At 40.6% G+C, this 17354-nt stretch overlaps 1 protein-coding gene across 9 annotated transcripts in view; it reads right to left on the bottom strand.

Annotated features, from left to right (window-relative positions):
- Window positions 1-4097: 4097 nt before the first annotated feature.
- NT5C2 (5'-nucleotidase, cytosolic II) overlaps window positions 4098-17354 on the bottom strand; it is a 77702-nt gene continuing 64445 nt past the window's right edge. For 7 of the 9 annotated variants that reach the window (XM_081822836.1, XM_081822837.1, XM_081822841.1 and 4 more), the window contains 13 exons: window positions 16492-16583; window positions 16296-16353; window positions 15169-15262; window positions 14479-14532; window positions 11924-12007; window positions 10831-10872; window positions 9440-9547; window positions 9093-9159; window positions 8075-8245; window positions 6693-6744; window positions 6504-6564; window positions 6201-6377; window positions 4098-5531 (listed from right to left, as the gene is read on the bottom strand). In XM_081822836.1, coding sequence (XP_081678962.1) covers window positions 5295-5531; window positions 6201-6377; window positions 6504-6564; window positions 6693-6744; window positions 8075-8245; window positions 9093-9159; window positions 9440-9547; window positions 10831-10872; window positions 11924-12007; window positions 14479-14532; window positions 15169-15262; window positions 16296-16353; window positions 16492-16583 — 1297 coding nt within the window. In that variant the 3' untranslated portion in view covers window positions 4098-5294. Of the gene's footprint in view, window positions 5532-6200; window positions 6378-6503; window positions 6565-6692; window positions 6745-8074; window positions 8246-9092; window positions 9160-9439; window positions 9548-10830; window positions 10873-11923; window positions 12008-14478; window positions 14533-15168; window positions 15263-15996; window positions 16194-16295; window positions 16354-16491; window positions 16584-17354 lie in introns of those variants that run through there. The other 2 variants (XM_081822842.1, XM_031034677.2) reach the window with 2 other exon arrangements.

Here is a 17354-nt window from a genome sequence, read left to right as displayed (position 1 = left end):
CCCCTCCACTCTGTCTCTATTTTAAATTCACAGAGGATCGTGCTCTTAGGGACTGGTCCCTTATTTTCCCCACAGTTAAACCGTGGTTTAACCATGATACACTTGCCCTGTGGATGGAGACAGCTCAGTGAAGAACTGCTGGTGAGACTGGCTTGGAGACACGCCACCCTCCCCAGTCGTTACCCCCAATTTCTTCAAAGTAGAATGGGGTAGATCTATATTCCAGTGACGTGTTACCTTCTTGGGAGCCTGTCTGCTTTCCTTAGAAGCAGAGAAGAAAGCAACAAGCAGGGCCAGGGAAAGAATTCTCTGTCCAATACATCAAGTCCCAGCTAGCTATTTTGTTGTTTTTCCTGCCTTAGTCACTTTGTCTAGATGAGTCCTGAGTTCAAATCAGGGAATTCCCCCAAGAAAAGTAGAGGTGATTTTTCCTGCTGTTTGAGATTTTCCTAAGCTTTGTCTCTGTATCCGTGGGGTGCCCGTGTGTCCATTTGTCACGAAGCTTTATCATGAAAAAAAGCTCTGGGGTTCCCATTTCATACAAATTGTGCTCCCAGCACTTTTTGTCAACTCAGCACTTCTGAGGACACAGAGTGTGACCAGCCAGAGGGTCTTGTAGAAAAAAAATGACTGGTACGAACTGAATGACCTTTTCATAACCTGCAGTTGAATCCTGAAAACTTTATACTTTAGGAAAGTAATGCAAATTAATAGCAATAATTCTTTAGTAGAGCCAAAAAATTGAATTAGATTAGATGGCTAATAAACTCCTGGTTTTTCTGGGGTTTTTTTGTAAGGCTGTTTCATCATTTTCCCTTCAAGATCCTCACATCTGTGCTCATACTGTCACATTCCAAAACAAAGGAATGCTTTATGGGGCCCTTTCTCTGACATTCTAGTGGCATGCCGTCTCTCCCCCGGTGGAGGACTCTAAGGCCTAAGGATACAAGGAGGAAGTTGTAGGAGTTCTTCGTCAGAGTGCTTTTCCTGCTGGGAGATTCGGGATTGTGAAGTGCTCAAACAGTAGGCCAACGCAGGACGGGAATGTTTAGACTGAGCCAGCTTCCTTACTACAATTCTGCTACATCATTGACTTGAGGGCAGTGGGTCCAAAAATGAAGTTACTTGCTTCAAAATACCCATACCCACAAGTCAAAGATGAGAACCCTCAGAAAAGGACGGGATATTTAATAAATTTTTTTTTTTTTTTTTTTTAAGTGTTGGAAAGGTTTTGCTTGGCATATACTTCCAAGTATCTCAGGAACTTGTGAGACTCAGAAGGCCTGTTGCTGTTCTCCATGGGAAGGATGTGCACTCGTTGCCTGGGCCAGTGCCTATGGTGAGGTTTATCTTGGCCCAGACTCTGCAGGCCTTTTCTGTAGCCCCGGCCAGACATGGCTTTAGGAAGAGCTTAGTGGGAGAGCAGACCATCTGGGGACCTATTTGTGCTTAATATGATTCATGAAATAATGTCTAATCCACCTTTTTTCTAGTAATAAAATGAAACAAAGCGATCTTAGTTCGTAGGAAGGAACATAGACCAGACCAAAAACTGGTTTAAATTAGAAAATATAAAGTACTTAGACTTACAGTAACAGAGTCAGCAAGCTTGAGAAAAAATGCTGTGTTCCACTGGGAAGACTTTTTTGTGCTAGAGGTCTTCAGAGGAACTTTAAAATACTGCATGTATTTTATTTTTGAAATTGCCTATCTTTGTTGCAACAAGTCCGATTGCTGTGGCTTTGGGATGGAGCTATTGTCTGACAACAGGGAAATGGGTGAGTTGCCAGGTTACAGAAAAAAGATGCGTTGTTGATTCTGTGAACGAATGCATTCTTTTCCTAGAGGACTTACTTTCTCTTTCTACCTACTCAGCAGTGAGAGAACAGTGTGAAATGCTTGGTCACGTTAGTGGAGGTGGAGGATGGGATGCTGTGGGTTTTACTGGAAGTCACCTGGCTCTACTTCCTGGCTGCTGGGCATGGCCTCCCTGCTGTTTGCTGGTAGTGTGTGTATCATTTTTCTTCTGTTTTTAAGGCTGCTTGGGTAGCTCCACGGTAGAGATTTCATTCTAAGGGCCTCCCAAAGTTGTGTATCATTTGAAATTGTTCCATTTAAGAAAAAAACGTTGAGACGAGCCCTATTCTCTAGTCACCAAGATAAAAATGTCATGAGAAACCTAAGTATTGAGATATAAACTTCTAAACCAAGTGAGGAATTGGGCCATTGATGGTATGGCAATAGCTGGACCATAGTTACCATTTTTCCCACCATCAAAGAAAGGTTAAATAGTTTCCATAACACGGAATGTGTACAAGGCTCCCACCCTTAATGCAGACTTAGATACGCACTTACTTGTCTTGAGCTATTTGTGGTGAATAAGAGTATTTTTAAATGCTCTGGCAGCCTTGGAAAAACTGCAGGGCTTTAAAGTTGTTGACAAAATATTTCTTGAATAAATAAATCTGATTTAGAAATATCTAAACATGAACAAAGTACTTTTAAGTCTGACATGTCACTGCAAGTGGCTTTTTAAAGTAGCTGCTTAAAACCAGTAACATGACTAAAGGATTTGTAGCTCCAAGTTATTCTAGTTCTATTAAGAGCCACTTCTAAAAGCACCTTAGAAAGGGTAGCTCGAAGGGCTGCTTTCTTATTTTAGGTCTCAGCAGAGCTATGCTTATGGTAGGAGAAAATTGAAGGTCTAACAGAACACTAAACTTTCTTGGCTTTAATTTTTTGAAATATACTGACCATCTTTGTAGAGATGAATGGGGCAAGTCCTCTTACAAAGGGAACCCAGCAGCGCTGGGGTCTGCTGCACCTGTGACCAGCTGCTGGGTGTGGCAGGGTCCCTGTCAACCCTGTACATGCCCTAAGATTGGGAGTTCAGTCTAGCACCCCAGAAGGGGTGTCTGGTGCTTTTCAAATGCCCAGGGAAGAGATTTTTGAAGAGTTGGGAAATCTGTGTTCTCATAGTCTAACATGCCTCAGTTCAAAACAAAAACATTAAGTTCAGCTTCCTTAACTGTTGGCAACAGAAAAACTCACTTTCATGTTTTAGCAAGCTCAACTACATCTGCCCCTGGACCGCCTAATTCCCTAGCACACTCTTCTAACAGGAATAATATGCAGAGAAGCAACACTCTGCTCTGGGTCGTAGATGCTTATGGAATCCTAGCTCTTTAAAATAATTTTGATGGTCCTGAAGAAAGCTCTGACCAGCAGTGGAATTCTTCTTCCAATTGTGTGCTTTTTACTCCTCGATCTTTGGATCCACTGTCAGACATCTGGAGAAAAAGAAACTCTTAAAAAGATAAGATCTTATGCAGATAACACAATACAAAAAAAAGTGTGGTAAATTAAAAGCGAAGTGTTCATGATGATCCTTGCTCTGAAAGGGAAAATATGTAAATGTACTATTAGAAGTTAGGCTCTATAGTTGTAATAAGTCCCTTCAAAATTATTTGGCTTTGAGCAAATTTAAGACTGTGTCAAACTGGGCAACATCTCCCATCTTGAGTGAGAGCTGGGGTGACCACAAACATACTCTCTAAAATGGGGACAGTATTTAAGTGCTATTTGCAATATTTGTAACCTGATTATTTTTATTTTTAGGATTTGAGGGAGCACATGCAAGTGGGGAGGAGGGGCAGAGGGAAAGACTCTCAGGTGGACTCCCCGCTGAGCATGCAGCTGGATATCATGATCTCAGCCGGAAAGAGGTAGCCACTCAACTGACTGAGCCACCCAGGTGCCCCAGTAACCTGATTACTTTTAAAGTAGCATATATTCCTAAGGGATACCAGTCTTAATGTAAAGCTCATATACTGAAAGTGATGAGGTAATATGGTCTCGGCTATGTTACTGAACTGTGTTCCCTTCCTATAAAATCATTTTTAAAAAGCCTTACCTCATAGTCCTGTACCAAAAAACGTCCCATGGAAAAGTTGTGAGACCTCTTTAAGTACTGGAACCATTAGTCATGCCAGACTGTATTTCCTTTAAGAGAATGTCAAACTGATGTCACTAGCCAAACCGAAACCCACCTGAAGACCAACAGTTAATTACAGTTAGGCTACAGGAAGGGGTCAGAGTCAGGATTAGAAATATTACACTTTATTGAATTCTAGAGCAGCTAATCTACCCTCTGTGTTCACCAGTAGGCAGAACGGAAGGAAGGTACGGAGGGTCAAGTACCAGTCTCCACTACCACTGGAACTACCGCAGGCCATTCTGCACTGTGAGGCCGTCTAATAGCCTCAAGTACACAGTAATGATCCATTCTTGTTCAAAACAACAAGAAGTGATTTCTCTTGGGATTCAGAATTTACTCCCATTGATTGTACCTTCAGTTCTAATAAGGTTCTGACTTACAGGGCCCTCTTCCCATCCTCTAAAGCTTGACTTTGAACTACAGCCGTCCACCCTAGAGGTTAGAGAAGGCTGGAACTCTGGATAGCATGAGCCACACTGGCTGGATAGCATGAGCCACACTGGCCCACACTAAGGAATTCACTCAGTTATGCTCTAATGGAAGAAGGAGATTCCTCCTTTTCACGGGGCTTGCTCCTTTGCCCTCTTGCAGCTAACTTCTTTCTATAGATTGATCCCAGATGAGAAAAAAAATTGTTTCTGATAAGAAACATTTCTGCTATCAAAAAAATGTAAGAAGAGATGAAGACTTGTACCTCAGAACAGAATCACTGCAGTGCATTCCAGACCAGCCCTATAGCAAACCAAATACTTGTGCAAGGCCGCTGAAGCCCCCAGTCTGCCAGAGGACACTTGAGAGCTTATAAAAGGAAACTTGACCTTAACAGAAGACTACATTTGATAATGGAAGCAATATATTTCTCCACTGATATACAATAATGTGTAATGCACTGAAAATTTCAGGATGGATTTTGGAGTAAGAGCACAATTTGTAACGTAACATTTTTGGATCACCTCTTCCCATCACCCTTGCTCCACTCTGGGACTCTGCCCCACCCGGGGTGTATCCAATACATACTGAGAATGAAACAAGACAAGGAAACAGTGTCACAAGCCACGACGGAGCCATCTGCATGCCGTTCAGCCCAGCTTTACCCTTACTTTCTTTCAGTACAGACTCCACTACAATTTGAACCATCTGCAAAGAGTGCAAACAAAACTTAGAATATTTTAAAGTCTTCAGAAACTTTCCAGATGTACCTTTGCCGGAGCTCCCCCACCCACCGCTAGAACCCATCCTTTGCTCCTCTGAGTCCTGCCAGGCTTGTTTAATGGGTGCTCAGTTTTGGTTTTCCTCCTTATTCTTCTTCCTCTTCCTCCTCTTCATCATCATCTTCATCATGGCAGTGTGTAATTTCCTGGGGGGCCAGTGGGAAGAGGTTGGGGGGTTTAATCTCACTAATCGACCGGGTCAACTGGTGCCGCTTGTAGTCGGTATCTTTGAAATCAACTGAGGTGCGGTTCCGGGTGGCAAGAGGGGACTCCATCTCGTTGATATCTACATGTGTATGTTCCACTGTTGATTCATGAGGCATCTAGAACAAAGTCAGAGGTTCAGAAAAACAGTTTCCTAAATCCTAACCCCTTCTCCTGCTTGTTAGGTGGCTGTGCAGAGGCCCACCCAATTCAGATACTAAAGCGTCTTCCTAGAACTACCTAAAGCTGCCTGTCTTTTTTCTCTTCTTCAACCCTTAAAGCTGTCCAGATCATTACAGCTGGAAACTAGAAAAGATGAGGGAGAAAGATGCTTAATTCACACCAAAAAAAAAAGTCCTGAACTATAGATCAGTATATATATCAGCACTACTAAGTAAGAAAAATACGGTTTTTATATAAACGCTAACAAAAGAGGAAAGTCTTCACTATTCAAACTTTTAATACGATACATTTCAGAGTAAAATTATACCCTGTAACATTCGATCTTGATCCTACTTTCTGAGAGATCCCTTTTGTGCAACCATGTAACCAGCTCATGGGCTTTTGCACAGTAGAAATGACAGACCCGGGAACGCCTGGGTGGCCCAGTCGGTGAAGCATCTGCCTTCAGCTCAGGTCATGATCCCGGGGTCCTGCTGCTCCCCCTGCTTGTGCTCTCCCTGACAAAATCTGAAAACATCCCCTGTGCCACCCACAAACCTGGTTGCAGATTTTAGCAGTAAGAGTATACCTTAATTGTAACTACTAGCCTAAGACTATTAACTCACCAAGACATGGGCAGCTCTAAAGAGGTAGCTGAAGGGATAGTAGAGCAGGTTGATGAAAGATGCTGCATAGAGATCGGCATACCGCATCACCTGACTGGCAAACAGGGTCTGCCGGGAGCCGCTGCGAAACAAGCTTCCCATCATCCCGTAGCACATGTCCATGTCATGAGTCACTTTCTAAAACAGACGAGAGACTGAATTCTAACACTGAGTGCTGGCTATGTGCCAAGCCCTATGTACTAGAAGAAATATAAAAAGCAAAACTTGATCTTCCAAGTTTCCTCCCCAATCCCACTTGGATACCTTGATGCGTCTCTGGATGGAGCTAATGTCTGGGCGCTCATTGCTGCTACTGTCAAGATGCCTGAAGACAAAGAAAACTCCACTGAAAATCTCCAGAAAAGACGTCTCCCCAACATAGGTGATTCCCGAAGAGGCAGAGGGCTGTTAGGGAAAACTTTTTTTTTTTTTTTGGAGGATGCAGAAACTTACTTGTAGAGTTCAGCCAAGAAAATATCCAAGCTCTGAAGCTCTTCAAAAAGTGCTAAAGTTTGAAGGGAAAAGAAAAGTGTTTTAAATGAAAAGCATTTAGCTTTTAATTGCTTGCCCGAACTCAATTAAGAGGCTGCTGATAGGACCAAAAAGTAAAGCTACATACAGGTGAGTGTACAAAATGACTTCCTTCTGCTTCAGGAAAACCCACTCCTGCCCTGGTTCGTTCTTTAACTGCCTGTCCTGCTAGTTCAACACCGCTGGCTACAACTCTCCTTTCCAAAAGGATACTGACTCTGAGCTTACAAAGCGCTAATTCGCATCCCATGTCAGGTGTGTCAGCAAACAACTGTTACCAGTTCCACTTTCAGATCCAAGAAGGAGGAGGAGGTGAGGTGTCCAGGGTCACAAGTCCAGGCAATAGAGCCAAATCAACTAGATCTACAGAATTTCCTAGGTGGAAAGTTGAAAATGGGGATGAAAGCTAGCCAGAAAGTCCCACTAAGGACAAGCAACAGCCAGTATCTGTTGCATGCTTTCGAGGTGTTCCAGTCCTTCTCAATCTGCCTTCGCCAAAGAGAATTAAGCCCTAATGGATCTACCGTATATGACAAATTTTCTTTATCTTTTTTGGGAGAACTGAAAATCATGCAAATCAATTTCTCTGTTCTGTGGCTCAGATGAGAAAGGCTGTTACTTGTATCTTCTTTATACACACATTACACCCCAGTTAAGTCTCAGTGAAGTAGGTATTATCCTCATTTTCACATTTGAGGAAACTAAAGCACAGGGGGTCCCAGTAACTTCGAAGGGCATGAAGATATTAAGTAGTAGAGCTGGGGTAAGCAGCTGAGGCAATACCTTTCCCCAAGCTGTGGGTGATGCTAGCAAGGCCTAGCTGGAGAACTACATGTCAAACATCTTTACATAACTAGACCTACAGGTCAATTCAGCATACAATTCAGAGAATACAATTTGGCCTCATTCTCAGAAGAGCAGGAAAAGAAAAAAAAAAGACACATTACCACTCAGAGCCATCAATGCCCCCAAATCACAGATACAGGCTCATGGCGGAGAGACTGGAACTAGTAGGTGTGGTTGGAAAATATGGGACTACAGAGGAAAGTGGAATTCACAGGTTAGTTGCTACAGTAATATAACTCAGGATAGCAACATTCTGTGCTTAACTGGGAAGGAATTCAAGAAGCCTGAACAAGATAACCTCCCCTATTTCCTCAAATTCTGGAGTTCTGTACCGTATACCTGGCTAGAGGGAAGTATCCAAATATCTCGGGACTACCTCTGTCCCTTTCTCCCCACACACAAAGTAATGAGTTTACAGCTGGCCCGTAGGATATAAAGTAAGAGTAATGGCTCCTTACCACTCTTATCAGTCCAGACATGCAGCTCCTGTGCAAGCTCAGGAATCACCAGGAAAGTTCGCCACCCTTGCCGTTTCTTTGATTTTAAAATGTCTCCAAAAATGTGATCTCCAATATACAAAATGTCCTTGCCCTTGGCTCCCAACAGATCACAGATTGTATCTGATGAACCTGAAATGATGGAATGAACAATGGGAAAACAAAAATGTCTCCACGTTAAAAACCAGCATTCTCGGTACCATAACCATTAAATACCGTTCTAATTTTATTCTTATGCAACGAACAGACTAGGAAAAGGTCTCACCTTTCTTAAAGACCCACCACTGTTTTTCTTTCATCATTCCTTTCATTGCCTCTAAGGCAAGGCCTTCAGTTCCACTGTGCGAACCAGGGTTCTTGATTACCAACAAAAACCACATGTCTCAGCTTTAGTGAATATAACCCTCCAAAAGTACTACCGCCATGTCTCCTCAGAGATCTGACAATGTGGCTTTGTTCAATTGTTTCTCACTGCAACAAAATCTGCATATCTTGTCCATAAGGGCTCCCTGAGGATCCCTTTGAGAACCTCCTTAAAAAGGTAAAAGGATGAGGAAAAACAGATCCTTTTAGGAAAATCAAAGATTCATTAAGTTGGGGCGCCTGGGTGGCTCAGCCGGTTAAGCATCTGCCTTTGGCTCAGGTCATGATCTCAGGGTCCTGGGATCGAGCCCCGCGTCAGGCTCCCTGCTGAGGGGGGAATCTGCTTCTCCCTCTGCCCCAGCCCCTGCACGCACGTGCTCGCTCTCTCAAATAAATCTTTAAAAAAAAAAAACAACCCACAAAATTAGGTCATACTAACAACTTCTCAAACCCATTCTCCTGACTCCTATTGCATTAGTAGGTGACTGAAGCATTTACCTCCAGTAGACAATATCTTCAGAATACTAAAGAGTTTGGGTGGCACTATGCCAGGAGGACACCAAAGCTTTCACAAGTCTGAACAAAGACTTAAACTAAATGGAAATCTGCGACTCACCTCCTGAGTAGACGATGCCATGCTGTAAGGGGCCTGTGTAGGTACCAATTTTCAGCTTGCCAGTCTTCTGTGAGGAGAGAAGATGGACTTTGTAATAATTTATTGTTCAATCACAATTGCCACCCAAGATGCGATTTGGATAGGCAGCTAAATGAACGTCACTTTTGAATTATATTCTTTTGGATTTATTTGGCTATCTCAATGAATAGGTTTAAAACTTAGATTAAATTCAAAAGAAAGGTATGGCTAATAAGTTAAAAATACCTGTTTCCTTAGGAAGAATAAGAGTAGGGAAAGGAGAAATACGAAGGACATGGGCTAGCAGACAGCTCATCCTCTCGACTTACAGTATCCACCTGACGTAGTACTGTGCCTTCTCCAAAGAAGAGTGGCTTCCGTGCATCCACCAAGATCAGGTCAAAGTAGGATTGCCATGGTCGATGGGAACTCCCAGGCTGATGAAGATGAGAAAGAGCAAAAGCCAAAACATCACTCCTAACCTTGAGGCACTAATATTTAATCTCACTCAGATACAAGGAATGTAGACATATTAAGTATATCCAGAAGATCCCACTATTTTGTTAAAAACGTGTTTTATTATAAGCCACATTCTTTTGGAAGCAGCCAAGGTAAAAACATAAATTAATACATTTTAAATCATTTTATCAATTATTTCACAGCAACTTAACATATGAAGGAAGGTGTGCTCACACTCTGAAACGGGTAACAGAGGCACAAAGGGGCCCGGAGAGATGCAAATCAATACTCAACAGACAGATTAAGAAAGAGGCAGATCAGCATTAGAACTGAAGTATACAAACTTAGCATGGAACTATTACTAGCAAATTTTACTGGTTATGTTCTCAGAATAATGGCTCTAGGTTCACATTAGCCTTTGGCTCATATTGCAGGCTTATCACAGCACTAACCTAGAAGCTATGCCCATTATTTCCATCCTGAAATGGAACCATGCTATTAAACTTTTAAGATAAGCTGAAGGGCAATGCATACTGTGCTTCTGAGCGATCTCAAAACAGATTTACTGATATTTACTCAAGCCTAGTACTAAAATCCCACAAGTATGTGACTAAGTTGCAATGAGTATTCCTTAAATCTAAGTGTAGTCCTATTGCAGGAATGAAGACTTCTCTAAATATCAAAGCTAACTGTTCTCTTGGCACAGAACTCAGCAGTAACTAAGAGCAATATCCAGAAGTTGTCAAGAATATATATATATATATATATAGGGCGCTTGGGTGGCTCAGGTGGTTAAGCGACTGCCTTCGGCTCAGGTCATGATCCTGGAGTCCCTGGATCAAGTCCCGCATCGGGCTCTCTGCTCGGCAGCGAGTCAGCTTCTCCCTCTGACCCTCCCCCCGTCATGTGTGCTCTCTCTCTCAAAAGAAAAAAAAAAAAAGAATATATATATATTTTCTGTTTCTTTTAATCAGATATCTTCCTCAACCTGAAAATTCCTATCTTTGCCACACAAACTTAACAACGCTACGTAATATTATTCTGATCCCATCCCACTAAATAACATGAATATCTCCCTTTTATTTCTACTTAGTTTTCAAAACTCTGACAATGTTATACTATACTAGCTCCTGCCTTACTTCTAATGTTAATGAAGATTTCTAGATGAGTTCTGACAATTCCCTTAACTTTCAATATTCCAGAATGAGTAAATGCATTCATTATTACTAAAAGCAGTGGTCTATTAAGTTATATATAGTACCTTGGGGCCATGCGGGAAATCAAACAGGTAAGTCATAATTTTCTGGAAAAAAAAAAATCCAACATAAGGTCCATATACTACTTTTGCAAAAGATATATAGCACCTAAAAACAAAACAAAACAAAACAAACCCAAGTTTTTCGTAAGACACGTCTTTTTCAACATAGGATTCATCACATTCATGTTTCCTCTAAGTTTATGAAATCATAACAGCTGAAGCCAGAAATTAATGCTTCATCAAACAAACAAAAGCTGACATTCTCAGTAGGACACAGGCTTCTTCTGGGACATATTTTTGTACACGTCATCCATATACCCTTACCCAACTCTCCTAGAGGACTGGAATATATACATTTGGAATGGTATCTGAGGTAAGGGCATCGAGAAAACTAATGACTCACATGGGAATAATATACCTTGGCCTCCTAACTATTGTTGCTAGATTAACCAAGCCAATGAACCATTAGATTTGTTGGCTTTGTAAGACTGCTTACTCCAGATCACATTTCTAAATCAAGATTTTACATAAAGAGAACTGGGCAGCACTGAGCTGCTTGCTAGTACTATAAATCTGTAACTGTCTTAGCAAAAGTAAGAGGAGGCCAAGGAGTTAAATCGGCTTTTCTACATGCTTTAACCATGGCAAAAAAAAAAATATTTTTTTTTTTTAAGTTATAAGGTAGTAAATTTTGATGGCTAAGAGTCAAAACATCCTTGCACCATCTATTGCTGTCTGGCTCCCAACAGCAGGGAGGGCATTTATAATAAATAAATGTGTGACTTCTCAAGTTTATATAAATGATGCACCAGAGAGACGCAGAAGCCATTTTAATCAGCACAAATGTTTTAAATAACCTCCAAATTAAAACCTTCAAGTAGCCAACTGTAATCAGGGAAAATAGTCAAATGAAATATTGAGAAAAATTTGAGAACCACTCTGAGGTAGCCCTTATGCTATATTTTTTCACTCTGCTCTCAAAATGAAATAGCAAAAAACTACCCTCACTTAACAAACTACTGTCCTCAATATGTTCACAGTTCTTTAGGCCAAAATTACTCCTCTGTATAGACAAATAGGAATATTAAGCACTTACATCTGTATATTTATAGTCACTGTTGGTGGCAAGGAACACTTTCCCTACTTCCTTCATTCGGCTCAGAAGCAAAGGCAGTTTTCCCTGCAATACAATATGATGATGAGTGAAACACTAAAACACAAATACATACTCACTTACACTTGGACTTTTGTCCACTGGAATAAGAATAGGGGATGCCCTTTAAGGGTTGGTTGGTTTCAGAATTTTACATTTAAAAGACTACATTATCACTATACATGAATTAAGTATTAATATATGTAGTATACATGGTATATATAATGTATAGGTTTATTTATAAAATTATACACATGATATGCTTATTAAAAACACCTCGGGACACCTGGCTGGCTCAGTCAGTGGAGCATGCGACTCTTGATCTCAGGGTTGTGAGTCTGAGTCCCACATTGTGTGTAGAGATTACCAAATAAATAAATAAATAAATAACATCTCTACCTTTCTCATGTCTGCCTCAGGAAAGTGTGTAAATTACTTTGTAATCTCAAAGTATATGAATGAGGTATGTAAAGGGTCAGGAAAAGCTGATTTTAAATATTTTATTTATGTTAGAACACATGCACAATCGCATGCACGAGCAGAGGGAGAGGGACAAGTAGACTCCTCCGAGCTCCATCCCACAACCCTGAGATCATGACCTGAGCCAAAATCAAGAGTCAGCCGCTTAACCGCCTGAGTCACCCAGGCGCCCCAGGAGGAGCTGATTTTACTTTTTTTAAAAGATTTTATTTATTTACTTCACAGAGAGAGATGGCGAGAGCAGGAACACAAGCAGGGGCAGTGGAAGAAGGAGAAGCAGGCTTCCCGTGGAGCAGGGAGCCCAACATGGGGCTTGACCCCAGGACTCCGGGATCATGACCTGAGCCAAAGGCAGACACTTAAGCACTGAGCCACCCATGCGCCCCAAGGAGCTGATTTTAAACATCACCAGCAAAATACTCTACATGGAGAGTATAAGATATGGCTTCACCAAGTATACTTTTATAAAACACCTTGCAGAATGAAATGCCACGTGCAGGATGCAACCTAGAAATGCCCAGACCCATCTGCAGATACCTGAGGAAATTCTAACTCCTGATGTGACCAGAAAGAAAAGCAGCTTTTCCTTCTCTCACAGTAAATAGGTTCCTTCACTCAAATTCTCCTGGACCTCTCCTGAACCCCTCAGTGTTCTCTCTTGAAACAACAAGAGTGGAAGTGGGAGTAGAGGGGAAACAGGAGATACAAAGACTGAAAACAGTAAGAAATCTGTACCAAAGTACTTCGAAGAAATATTGCATTCTGTTCTTACTCTGTGAGAAAAGGAAGAAGTATCTAATCTTGGAGCTGTGTATGTTTCCTTTTTAATTTTAAAATAATTCCAGGGACGCTTGGGTGGCTCAGTCGCTTAAGCATCTCTGCCTTTGGCTCAGGTCATGATCCCAGGGGCCTGGGATGGAGCCCTGCATCGGGCTCCCTGCTCAACGGGGAGCCTGTTTCTCCCCCTGCCTGCCACTCCCCCTGCTTGTGCTCTCTCTGACAAATAAATAAGTAAAATATTTTAAAAACTATAAAATAAAATAAAATAATTCCAGACATGAGGCGCCTGGGTGGCTGAGTTGGTTAAGCGGCTGACTCTTGGTTTCAGCTCAGGTTGTGATCTCAGGGTTGTAGGATCGAGCCCCACATAGGGCTCCGTGCTCAGCACAGAGTCTGCTCAAGACTCTCTCACCCTCTCTCACCTCCTCTGCTCCTCCCCCCAGCTTGTGGGCACACTCTCTCACTCACTCCCACATAGAAATAAACAAATAAATAAAATCTTCAGAAATAAAATAATTCCAGACTTACAGAAAAGTCGGGGAAATAGTACGTTCAATATATTCATCTAGCTTCCCTTAATATTCAGATCTTACATAACCATAGTACAATGATCAAAACTAAGAAATTAACATTGGTACAATTCTATTAACTAAACTATTAAATTCTATTAATTCTATTCTAAATTAAATTCTATTAACTAAACTACAGATTTTAAAAATCCTTCAAGGAATTTTAAAGCTTTCCTCATTATTCCCTGTTGATTTAATTTAAATAATCGTCACATATATGTACATTTTTTAGATTATCTAGTGCTCTGGTTATGATTTGGATCACATTCAGGTGTGACCTATGGCCTTACGCCTTACTAACTGTATGAACTTGGGCAAGTTATGTAACCTCTGTTCCTCAGTTTCTTTACCTATAAAACAGAGGTAACAATACCTACCCTCAGGGTTCTATGGAGATAAAATGGCATATAATCACTTAGTGATGTGCACACAGTAACTACTCTAGCTGCTATTATCATTAGAGCTAAAAGGACAAATGAAATACTGGATATTCTTGCCTATGAACAAACAGGAAAAACTGTACTAAGACCTAAGTTCTGGCTGAAAATTCCTGGTGATTATATTTGACATATACCAACACAAAGTCCATTGTCCTTGTCCATTTCATTATAAATAGGCTTGTTATTCATTTCCATGATTTGCATATCTATTTTCCCCTTTCTTACTTACATCTTTGACTACATATTTCTCAAGATTTTCAACTGTCTTTTCCTTAAGGGAGCCCTAGAGGAAGGAAAAAAAAGAACAAAATCAGTTTTTTAACAGTTTATAAGAAAAATTATGTCTACTATCAACCCAAATGCATTTAAGTATTTACCAAAATGGAAAAGTAGATAAACTAGAGAGGGCCATGATAAAGCAGCAGATGAGATTTGCTGCGACTCTGCCTCCAAAATGTATTTAAAATATAAAACTATTTTTATTTTAAACTAGAAACCAAAAGGAATTTCATATTTTATTCAGTAAGTTTATAGTAAATGTAATATTAACTAGTTAGTGTTATTAGTCAAGCAGAAGGTATTTGGAAAAAAACAGACAGCCCATAATCATCCTCAAAGAGTAGGGTTAAGTATAATCTTAACACTAAAATCTCTTCTAAGTTTGGGAAATATAAACTGAAATAAAAGCTAGAAGCCAAGCACTATCACTAAGGAAAGATCAGCATTACTTCTGAAAGCAGGACAGCCAAAGACAGGAACACAAATATTTTAGAGAGCTGTCACTAGGGGGCAAATCCATTTTTTATTTTATTTTTTTAAATAGAGGAAAAATTCTGCTCTATTTGCACTTGAAAAGTAAACGTCAGACCATAAAACACATGCCACAGAGTGAATAGGTGAAGCAGAGGCTCCTAGGTACCTTGTAATGAACCCAGTCGACAGCATCTCTTACATCCTGGAACATACTTCGGTAAGACATGAAGAGGTCCCCATCTTTAAATCCTGTTTCACAGCTATACAAAGATGAAAAGAACATGACAGGGAATCCAAAAGAGGGTAAATAAGATGAACATCAAACACTGCCCCAAGGACCCAAAGATTCCATTATCACATGGATAAACACTGTGGCTAATTAGGAAAATAATTACTCCCTAGTGAAAATCCATTTTGACCACCGGACAACTATAGTGTTCAATGGAATATAGTAATTGTGAACAAATATAAAGTGATAGAATAATATACTGAAGTGGAAGCCAAAAGGTCAGTTCCAAAAATATCATGTTCTTTTATTCATCACTTTTAAGAAACAGGTTCCCATCAAAGAAACATTTAAAACTTAAAATTGGTAATTTAGGTTCTCTTCATCCTGACTTTTCTGACGTCGTCTCTAGGTACAAAGGTTTGGCCTATTTTCTATTTAGCTTAGTGACTTGGTGCTCCACCAGATTTAGTGCCTTGAAGTAGATAAGGCCTAGAGAGGATAAGAAATTAGCAAACTCTGACACACATGGCTGAACTTCCAGCAGTGGTTATATAATTCCCCCTAAAAAAGGAGAGGATAACTTGTTCAAGACTTAAACACAATTTTACTTCAGGGAGGATAAACCATATTTACTCCTCAATCAAATCTCGCTGGGCCTGGGAGTAAAACTAAACTACCACACCTGAATGGCTCCTGGGCAGCTGCTGTGAAATGAGTTGGGGGTTTCAGTGTAATTCTGCTTGGACAGATAATCATCACACAAACCTCCCACTCAGTTGTCACAATTAGCACCTCTGCTGGCCGTCTTCATTCCCAGGAGAAGCCAATCAGAAGTGGTCCCTTCCAAACATGGCTGCAGCACACTGGCAAGGAGAGTGGGAGGTGAGAGCCTGCATGGAGCTGCTGGTGCTGTCCCATCTCTCGGGCTGGCAATGTGGCATCTCTCACTAGCACTAAATTCACTTCAGAAAAGCAGAAAAGACCTACAATGGCCAGTTCTCTAAAACCCTGTACATTAATTTTAAAAAATCAATCGGAAAGAGAAAATTATACCATATACATACCTGGTATATCTAGGACAATTAGTAAAAAAATCTACAAGGCAGGCCAACAGGTAGGTCTCTGAAAAATGAAGAATAGATATTCATAAGCTGTAAGTGAGATAATTCAAACTTATTTCATTAACTCCCTTGAGCAAAGACAAATGATCATGAAAAGAAGGGAAAGCATCCGTAATAAATAAGCACAGAATGAGTCTACCTGGTAGATTGAATAGTGTGTTCAGAATGTAAAATCTTTCAGTGTCATCTCGTTGGATAAATTTATTTGGATACTGCTCTCTAGTTTCTGGTCTGAAAGAAAAAACTTTAAATTAACTGATATTCAAGAAATGAACATTGTAATAGCTATCAGAAATTTCATCATTTAAAAATTCATTCAAATATGTTGGTGGCTACATTCAAGGAAGGGTTCTAAATATTACACATGAGTAGCTACGAAGATAAACAAGCTCAGGTTCCAGCCCTTAAAAAGTTCTCAGTCTGGTAAGGGAGGTGAGTCACATACACAAACAATTATCACCAGGTTAAAAAAAAAATCACAACGGCCTCAAGAGAGGTGCAGAGAGCTATGAGAAAATGGAGGAAGAGGGGACCATTTCAACTAAAGGGGTAGGAAAAAAGTGAATGTGGGAGTGAGGAAAGGGAAATCTAGCAAGGATTCATGAAAAAGGGGGCATAGGAGCTGGTCCCGAAAGGCTCAGTAGACCAATTCAAATACTAGTCCAACTGGAGAAGAGTGAGGGGAGCAGAGGAAAATAAAGCTAGAAAGATGAATTGAGGCAGATCATGCTATTGTTATTTTTCATTCAGGGGCAACGGGGTTTTTTTGGGGTTTTTTGTTTGTGTTTGGTTGGTTTTTGCCACTGACAGTTTCTAAGCAAAGGGATAAAACCATCAGAGCTGAATTATAAAAATATGCAACTAGTAACAGTTTTAGGATAAAAAGAAGAAAGAAATGTGATTATGTTGCAAAAATGGCTACAAATTCTCCCTATGCATTGTAATGTGTGACTCTGTATTTCCTCTGATTAAGAGGCTCAGTCTATTTCTCCATCCTCAAAT

The sequence above is a fragment of the Leptonychotes weddellii genome, chromosome 6, assembly GCF_054177405.1.
Source record: "Leptonychotes weddellii isolate Sample4059 chromosome 6, ASM5417740v2, whole genome shotgun sequence".
Classification (NCBI taxonomy): Eukaryota; Metazoa; Chordata; class Mammalia; order Carnivora; family Phocidae; genus Leptonychotes; species Leptonychotes weddellii.
This window is presented reverse-complemented; position numbering and strand designations above follow the sequence as displayed.